This window comes from Maniola hyperantus, chromosome 20 (assembly GCF_902806685.2).
Source record: "Maniola hyperantus chromosome 20, iAphHyp1.2, whole genome shotgun sequence".
In the NCBI taxonomy this organism is placed as follows: Eukaryota; Metazoa; Arthropoda; class Insecta; order Lepidoptera; family Nymphalidae; genus Maniola; species Maniola hyperantus.
The window spans coordinates 4,242,212-4,251,495 of record NC_048555.1 but is presented as its reverse complement, the minus strand read 5'-3'; the positions used below and the strand labels follow the sequence as shown (position 1 = coordinate 4,251,495).

The window sequence follows — 9,284 nt, the reverse complement described above, 5'->3', positions numbered from 1 at the left end:
CCTAATCTTGAACTGCCAGCCAACTGTACTCTTCAACTACAGGCACTCGATGGCAACTGCACCTGGACTGTGCAGTTGGGCAGCAGTTTTTTTTCGTTGGTAAAGACCATTATTCAATAGATTTACAAATAAAAACAAGAGCATAACATTCTATATTAATAATTTATTTACACTACTTAAAAGTTACACCCTAAAAATAGATTACACTTTAGGAGGAAAAGATTTTAAAAGTTGATTCAATTGTCTATGAGTGAGGCTCTTTTCACCAGGTACAAGTATACCTTTCTTGCCTTGCTCTCTCTGTACCTTTGCTCTTTCGTTGTACTCATTATAACAACTTTGAAATGCCGATACTTCTTTCAAGCATTGTTGTTGATCGAACTCTGATTTCTTAAAGCATGCAAACATGACTGCCATTTCCTGCATACAAACGGCTTCTTTGAGCTTATCCCCTTTGCCAGATACGGTCTTCTTCAGCCGAAGTGGTAAGAGCATTTGAAAAGGGACAGGTTCCCTTTGAGGTCTTCTGGCACTTTTGCTTGAAGGCGCCGTGAAAAGAATGGGATTTAACCGCATTTTATTCGTAATTTATTCCACTTTTTTTAAAGATTTCATTTATTCTAAATCATAAATGTTAATAATTTGATTTGGAGGTTATTTGTAACACAGACCAATAACATATAATAACATATAGGATACAGACCACCAACTCCATAGACGATGTTTGTTTCAGTAGTAAGGGGAAGTGGGAGGCAAGGAATTTATATAACAAATTGTCATTGTTGTAGTGATCGTCTGTCTCACATTTTATTGGTTTTTACTATGAGAATCCACAGGACCATCTCTTTCTAACTTTATATAATATATAGCAATTATATGCCCGGATTGTCATAAATTAGGGATGGCGTGACAGCAGGAAAACCGTAACTTTTTAGTGATGTCCTTTTTACAGATTTTAACGGTTTTGCTATTAATTACCGATTTTCAGTATTTATCGGTAATCCTACTAATAATTTATTAAGAAATTTAGTTTTTCAAAAAAAATCAATCAAATTTATCAAAATATAAAAACTTTATTTAGAATAGACAATAACCATGTTCCAGTTGTAATTGACGATAAGTGTTCATCTGTATTCTTAAGCTGTGGGCCACATCTCTGCTGAAGACTTGCGCAGCAAGTTTCACCTGTAATGCATGGTTATTTTTTTATAGATAATTATGTTAATAAACTAAATTTGATTATGCAATTTAGATTTAAAGTAGACATTGGGTTTAAAATATAATTAAAGTATTTAAATGAGTAGTTTGGAAATTCATTAGGATTCAAATTTTTATTCAAAAAATTATCTTTTATGCTCATAATTATACCTATCTCCTACCTACCTATATCCTAAACCTAATTATCCTAATCCTAATGTTAATATTATAAACTAGCCGATGCCCGCGACTTCGTACGCGTGGATTTAGGTGTTTAAGAATCCTGTGGAAACTCTTCAATTTTCCGGGATAAAAAGTAGCCTATGTCCTTCCCCGGGATGCAAGCTATCTCTGTACCAAATTTCGTCAAATCGGTTGAACGGTTGAGCCGTGAAAAGCTAGCAGACAGACAGACAGACACTTTCACATTTATAATATTAGTATGGATGTGAAAGTGTGGATGTTTGGATGTTTGTTACTCAATCACACAAAAACAGCTGAACGGATTTGGATGAAATTTGGAATGGAGATAGATTATACCCTGAATTAACATATAGGCTGCTTTTTATCCCGGAAAATCAAAGAGTTCCCGCGGGATTTTGAAAAATGAAAATCCACGCAGTCGCTGGCATCACCTAGTATGCTCATAATTATCTTCGTCACTATTGGGCGCCGACCCTGGTTATTGGTACTTCTTGTTTTTATGGTGTCTATGTGATCACGTGATGAGATTTTTGTACGCTGAAACTTAAAATTGACCAACAACAAGGTCTACAACCCATAGTTTCAGAGACAGTGCTTTCAAAAACGTGATAACATAGACACCACGAAAACAAGAAGTTTTAGTACCAATAACTAAGGTCTGCGCACCATAGTTTTATTGGATTTTTTCCATGGCAAGGACATTATCACAAAGCTATTGTTACAAAACAAATGTTCAGTTACTTGCCTTCAACTAGTCATATCAATTTGGTTTCACATGCTTGTCTGTTAATTTGGTAGACCATCAAACACCTGCCACACCATCAACAGCAAACAGCTTCTCGATGTAGTCCCACTGAGCACGCTGATTCCCGATGAGCAAGTCCTTCTTCTGAAAATTATTGTGGAAACATTTGAGTAAATGTGGGACATCATATATATGATATATTTATGACTCAGTGGTTGAGAGTAATGAGTTATAGAAGTTGTTGGCTCTAAAATAGAGTGCTGAATTAAATCTGGTGACTTCTGTTTGTCAGGAATCGGGATATTTGGCAAGGGATTTACTAAATCTATAGGACTTGAAATAACAGAAGCTTGCTCATTCCTACTTTGTTTGTCTGTTTGTGAAGTCGATGGGATATCGACTATGTTAACATCGAGGGGTTTACCAGTCTGTAAAGGGGATATCTCTAGAAATTTGTCAATTTTAAAATGTACTATACCAGGGTTTTTAGAAGACTGTGTAATATGCAAATTCAGCGTGGGAATTGAATCTTTTGTCAATCTATTATTTACGATATACCGAGGTAAGAAATGGGATTCGCAAATCCTGACATTTTTTAATTGCCTAAAGGAGTACTTACGCAAATATGTACAGTTAATCAACCATGCTTTCCATCTAGTTGTGTCGGTAAAAAATACGGCGTGTAAATGTAGGGTGCTTTTACACTTAGGTACACTACACTGCCTCATATCAGATAAAAAGGATACTAGGTATTTAGAAACACTAACAATTATTAGGTACTAAGCCTAAATTAGGCAGGCAAGTTTAAAGAGCACATCCACTATATCTCTCAATTAAAACAAAAACATAAAAAACTGAAAATAGAAATATAAAACGAATATCCTGTTATAACTGCAGCACACTTCAAGGTTTAAACTCTCGCAATGGATTAAGGAGAAAAATTGAGTTTTTTAGGTTAGGTTATAAAATCTCTCAAAACCGACATGTTTTTATTTCGAAATTCTATGTAATGAAAGCCGATTGGATCTAATCACCGACCAATAAGATTTGAGCAAAAAATATCATAGTGTGCTGTATGTACATGTGCCTTTAATACTGTGTGAGTGGAGCGAGATAGTCCTGTGGATTTCGAAAGAGGAATAGAAAGTGCGAAAGAAATGGACTGATGCATCTTTTATGGCCCTCAGTTGACAGTTGTAATTTGCATAGATTAAGGATTTCACTATGGTAATTCTGACATTGACACTTCTTCTTTTGACCATAGAGTAAAATTTTGAGACTTTGATTTATTACTGGTTACGGGTAACTTTAGAAACGTGTCAAAATAAGGGCATAAAACTCAAAAATCAATCACATATTAATCATTGTTCGTTCGTTTATTTAAGCCATAAGCATTCCACAAAGGAAATATAATCATCCGACATTTTATTGATGTCAAAAAATAGCATTAAAAAAGCACTTTATGTTTTTAATCAGGTAGGTTTATAACGCGTAAAATTTACTCCTTATTTAAAACAGGGTAGATCCCTTAAGATAAATTTGAATAATGAGATACGGAACACTAGAAAATCGTATCCTGAACTGACTTAACTGTTATGTGAACCCACGACCCCGTTAGGGTGGGTGGGTATTGGATAAAGAGTTCTAGTTTCAAACACAACTGGCATGGGCTATTTTTTTACTAATTAAAATAATACAATAAAAATTAAAGCTAGCCTTATCTAATTACTATACAAATCATGTCCGCCTGGAATGGTGCCCAAAAATACTGGCTGCATTTCTGCGTTGGACAAAAATGAGCCAGCCTGGCTGGCTATTTATTAAATTACTGTCGAATTATACCTACATTACACACGTAACGACACGTAGTAATTACTCAAATAAAAATAGATACCACTGGGTAAGTAAAATAATTAGGTTATAGGTAGGACTTATAGGCAAGGACTATTAGATATTATTAAGTAGACGAACTACCTACCTATTAATTTTAAACTGCTTCATTGTAAAAGTCGGCAAATATAAAAGGCAAAAGTGTTTACTTTTTGCACTATGTTACGGCATAGGTTTGTTATTTACAGTCAATAAATTTTATTATTAGTAATAACTACCTATAAAGATTTAATCTTGAGAAGTAAAACTTGAGAATTGCTATCGTAAATTTTTATGATATTCATTTATTACCTAAGTAGGTACCTACCTACGTAGGTTCCTAATACCTATATACCTACTTATAATTTTTATTTAAGAGTTTAGAGCTGCATTTTGAGAGTACCTACCTATCTAGATTTCAAAAATATTCCGATACATCTCACTGTATTCGATCGATCGCAATCACCTCTAATTGGTTGACGGTCGCTCGCCATTGGACACAATGCATTGTTGCAACAAGAACCGCACAAATTCAGCCAATCAGAACAATTGAGATTGTAATAATGATTGATGCAAGTTTTACGAAATTGCCCTACTCACTACTGGCACAGAATATAATATGGTATAAGTCCGCGACAGGTCGCGATGGCAGTCGGGGTATGAGGCGGGGGGACGCCCCGCACCGGGTTAGCGCGGGGGATGTGCGATTGTGCGCGGCGTTCTCCCAGATTGCCATTTCAACCTGTGGCGTGTGTACCTACCAACATAATACCTCATATTGTGTCAATCTACAATACGTTCAACGTTATACAGTACCTACCTAGCAGACAATATCCGACAAAACATCACATAGTTATGAGTGACAGAGACAACGCTCTACGAAGCCGAAATCACTTTCTTAATAATCGATGTACCTACAATATTTCCTGCCGGCTACCTAATATAGTAAGATCTGTGAAGGTAGGTAGTACTTAATATTTTATGAACCTGGGTGAATAGATTTTTATTAAACTCGGTTCTAATGAATCGAATTAGGTAAGTATAAGTTCCTACGTCCTACAACACCTACCTACGTGAAATTGGTTACAGTACGCTCACTACAGAGCTCGGATCTCCTCTCAGAATGAGAACTGGGTTTGGATAGGTATAGTTTACCAGTGCCGATTCGCTGACTTCACATCACACACCTTTGAGAACATTATGGAGAACTCTCAGGCATGCCAGGTTTCCTCACGATGTGTTCGTTCATCGTTAACGCAATTGATTTTATATGCAATTTTATTAGATTTAATTAAAAAGCATATTAACTCCTAAAAGTTACTAGTAAAAGATCAAGGAACCCTCAACCCCCGACCGTCGTCTGTCGTCTTAACCACTTGGCTATCACCACTACAACCATAAATGTACCTATGTATAATTAGGTACAATTCTCTTGTCTTGACTTATGGTTATGATTTATGAGATTGAATAGTGGAGTGTGTGAGTTGTGAGTTAGGTAGGTACCTACAGCTACTACTGATAAGTAAATCTTGTTTGAGACCTAACTAGAATCTAGATAGACAAAATAAATTAAAGAAACTTCCTCTTTAATTTATTTTGAGAAATTTAAATTAATCACAATTTTCCCAGGAAATTAATCATAAACAAAATACAGTAAGTAATTAATCTATGTACCTAATCGATTAATCAGATAATTTTCTGTACCGTTGATAACCTATCGTTATAAAAACGTTTCGCGAGTTCATATTTTTACAAGTTGTTTTTTACAAGAGGAACTAACCAGTGAGGTAAAATTCTTGAACCAGAATTTATCTACAAGTATTTTTAATCTTTTTCGAATTACGTTAGTAATTATTCAATAACGCTTAAATTTCAGATAAGAATGAAACTGTTCGTTGTATTCGCACTGTGCGTCGCCGCGGCTTCGGCCTTCGTGATTCCTCCCACAATAACAGGTGTGGACGCAGCTGAGATCCAGCAGATCATAGATGCCATCTACCATCCAAGCACGGACCCCGCAACTGCTGCTGCCCTCGAGCAGATGCTCCTTGAGATCCTCGGCATCAACAAGCCAGTCAATGTCGAAGAGAATGAAATTATTCCCATTGACGTTGGGCCCGCAATCATTGATGAATCGATCATCGTCCAACCTGGACAAGACGAAGAACTGACACCCATCGACACCAGCCCCGCAATCATTGATGAGTCCATCGTCTCTGAGCCTGCCAACTATCGCCCTCCCCTTGTACAAGTCATCGTTAATGTTAACAGCAATGCTCCTGGCAACGCTGTCGTTGTCGAGCAACCTGGGGAGACCGTTGTAGTCGACAAGCCCGAGGTTGATGAAGTGGTCGTAGTTGACAAGCCCGAGGTTGATGAAGTGGTTGTAGTTGACAAGCCCGAGATTCCCGAAGAAGTTATCGTGGCTCCAGTGATCATCCCTGAAGAGATAGTTGAGGTGCCTACGCCCGTGATCGTTGCTCCCATCGAAACAATTCCCGCTATCAACATCCCTGGCATGCTGAACTAAAGACGAATTGCTATGCAAATAAGGAGGACAACAATTCACCACTGACTCGGACCTAACAAAATAGAAATACCCAGATATTACCCACGAAGAAATTATTTATACTTACCTACGAATAAATTCGTAATTCTCAAGGAAGTTATCTCGGCCTTCGTGGTCATTCACGAAGTGGGGACCTTCGCGTCATTGAAAGCCCGATGCTCCCACCGAACCTGTGTTCATGCCTCCTAGTGAACTCATTCCCGTCATCAGCTGCCAGTCAGCCTTAAGCTAACTTACTACTAAACCTACTTAGCTACGTTTACGATAAATAAAATTACACCTATCTATAATAACGTGTCATGTTTATTTTTGTGCCTATTCTAATCCTAAGGTAGATAATCCTAAGCAATGATACAATAACAAAATAAACATAATAAGTTAATTAAGTTTATATAATTAATTTTTTAATTAAAATATTTCTGCGCTAGACAGCCAGACTGATCCGATGCGCAAAGAATTAGCTAGCCCTTCTGTCACCAGGTGAGGTGACAGAGGTGAGGAGGAGGAATCGCGGTGAAATGTCTCTTAATTTTTTTTTATCACCCACAGCCGTACTTAGATTCGCTAATCGTTACTTAAGATTGAGTTAAAACATGATAAATTTATGTGAGAGATGTAGCTCTGTCTCGTTTTAACTAAACTTAAGTAACGATTAAGCGACTCTGAATACGGCTGTAAGACTCCATGGCCCCAGGATCTCCACGGCAAACGGAACAACTCTAGATAAGAGAGGCATACTTGCGCCGCTTGCCGTTTTCAGCTGTTTCTGCTGCGGCGCCCGGTCTTGATGCTGTCTGATATGACACGGGGCCAATGTGTCAACACAAGTTGCGTCCCACATTAGCGCCCGTCCCAGGGAACCAGCGTCAATCCATCAGGTCTCTTGCCATCCTATGAACTAACCCTGCCGGCTCAAGAGCGAAGGAAGTGAATCAAGGGTCCAAAATCAGAATACTCATAATTTTTTTCGTCTCTCTCCGGCCTACTGATTCGCTAACTCAGTGTCTAACACCACAGAGTACATTGACTATACGAGTATCTAACACCAATGATAGCCACCGAGCTCGTTTGGCGTTTATTTTTAATCCATTGAAGGTAGGTAAATAATTTCTTAGTGAGAGCCTACGTTATAAAAGGAACCTAATAGGTATCAAAATTTCAAGTTTGACAGTAAGTTCCTTATATGACGGTTTAATCTGTGCGTTGATAGATCAGTCAGTTAGTCAGGAGTCAGGATCCGTGACTATGCAACAACTTATCCAACTAAGTAAGTACCTATTTAAAACAAAGAAAACTTTATGAAGTATAATGATTTCAAATAAAACCATAAATACTATCAGAAGATTAAGCAAAAAGGTAGATAATATTTTTATATAAAATGTTATGAAAAATTTGAACACGGAAGTTTTTCAGAAGCCTGCAAGTAAGTAGTATTTTAAATAATTTAAAGGCAAGTAAATATGTACCATGGACGTATTTCTTATGTCTCTGGTACCTAAGTACGAGATCGAATATACTTGCTTACCTTATTTTCTTAAAATTTTGCATTTGGTTTTAGTGTGACTGATTTTTATTTATCTCCTTCTAGATCATCAAAATGAAATACTTCGTTGTTTTCGCTCTATGCGTCGCTGCGGCTTCGGCCTTCGTCATTCCCCCTTCCATGACCGCTTCAGAAGCAGCTGAGATCCAGCAGATCATCGCTTCCATCTACCATCCAAGCACGGACCCCGCAACTGCTGCCGCCCTCGAGCAGATGTTATTTGACATCCTCGGCATCAACAAGCCAGTCAATGTCGAAGAGAATGAAATCGGTCCCATTGATGTTGGACCAGCAATCATCGATGAATCGATCATCGTCCAACCTGGACAGAACGAAGAACTGACACCCATCGACACCAGCCCCGCAATCATTGATGAATCTATCGTCTCTGAACCTGCCAACTATCGCCCTCCCCTTGTACAAGTCATCGTCAATGTCAACGCTCCTGGCAACGCTGTTGTTGTAGACCAACCTGAACAGACCATTGTTGTTGATCATCCCGAGGTTGATGAAGTGGTCGTAGTTGACAAGCCCGAGATTCCTGAAGAAGTTATCGTGGCTCCAGTGATCATCCCCGAAGATATAGTAGAGGTGCCTACGCCGGTGATTGTTGCTCCTACTGAAACAATTCCTGCAGGCACCTTCCCTGGCATCATCCTGAACTAAATACCGACAGCTATGCAACTTATGTAACAACTCCTATATAATGAAATAAAGTATTACACGTCAATTTTTCTTTCTCAATGATAGAACATACCGCCACCCCAAGCCTAACAAAATAAAATTGTTATCCTTGGAATGATTAATGACCTTATCCACAAATTATTATTTTTTTAATAGAAACGAACTGACTCTTGATTAAGCTCTCAATAAATCCTGAGCTTTCCTTTGAGGGAATTTGTGTACTTAATGGATTTTTTTAATGCTGTAACATCCCGTTGTAGTGTAGTCTAGGGTCTACCGTTTGCTGTGATATACTCGTAACTTGTAGAGCTTGGAGTAGAACTGTTTACTATGCAACATAACGTGATTTCTATAACAAGGGTCAGCCTCCTTAGTTGAAAACAGACTACTCTACTACAACTATTCTTAATGGTTTTGATATAATGGTAACAGTAAATAGGGTCTTACTCCAGTAACTTGAGAGGTTTTCTCCG

General features: G+C 37.9%; 2 protein-coding genes across 2 annotated transcripts; one reads left to right on the top strand and one right to left on the bottom strand.

The window, feature by feature from the left end:
- Window positions 1-154: 154 nt before the first annotated feature.
- Window positions 155-700, bottom strand: LOC117992085 (small ribosomal subunit protein mS37). The gene has a single exon (XM_034979741.2). The coding sequence runs from the start codon at window positions 574-576 to the stop codon at window positions 202-204; it is 375 nt and encodes a 124-aa protein (XP_034835632.1). The 5' UTR covers window positions 577-700; the 3' UTR covers window positions 155-201.
- A 4,064-nt stretch (window positions 701-4,764) lies between these two features.
- LOC117991974 (uncharacterized) lies at window positions 4,765-8,793 on the top strand. Its single transcript, XM_034979614.2, has 3 exons — window positions 4,765-4,975; window positions 5,892-6,542; window positions 8,173-8,793. The coding sequence occupies exons 1-3, from the start codon at window positions 4,871-4,873 to the stop codon at window positions 8,791-8,793; spliced, it is 1,377 nt and encodes a 458-aa protein (XP_034835505.2). The 5' UTR covers window positions 4,765-4,870.
- The last annotated feature ends 491 nt before the right edge of the window (window positions 8,794-9,284 follow it).

What these genes read in the sequence shown, in the direction of transcription:
- LOC117991974 (XM_034979614.2), top strand. Translation starts at nt 4,871, where the DNA reads ATGAGTGACAGAGACAACGCTCTACGAAGCCGAAATCACTTTCTTAAT. An exon ending in ATATAGTAAGATCTGTGAAG is followed by an intron (nt 4,976 to 5,891) that starts GTAGGTAGTACT and finishes CTTAAATTTCAG; the next exon opens with ATAAGAATGAAACTGTTCGT. An exon ending in ACATCCCTGGCATGCTGAAC is followed by an intron (nt 6,543 to 8,172) that starts TAAAGACGAATT and finishes ATCTCCTTCTAG; the next exon opens with ATCATCAAAATGAAATACTT.
- LOC117992085 (XM_034979741.2), bottom strand. Translation starts at nt 576, where the DNA reads ATGCGGTTAAATCCCATTCTTTTCACGGCGCCTTCAAGCAAAAGTGCC.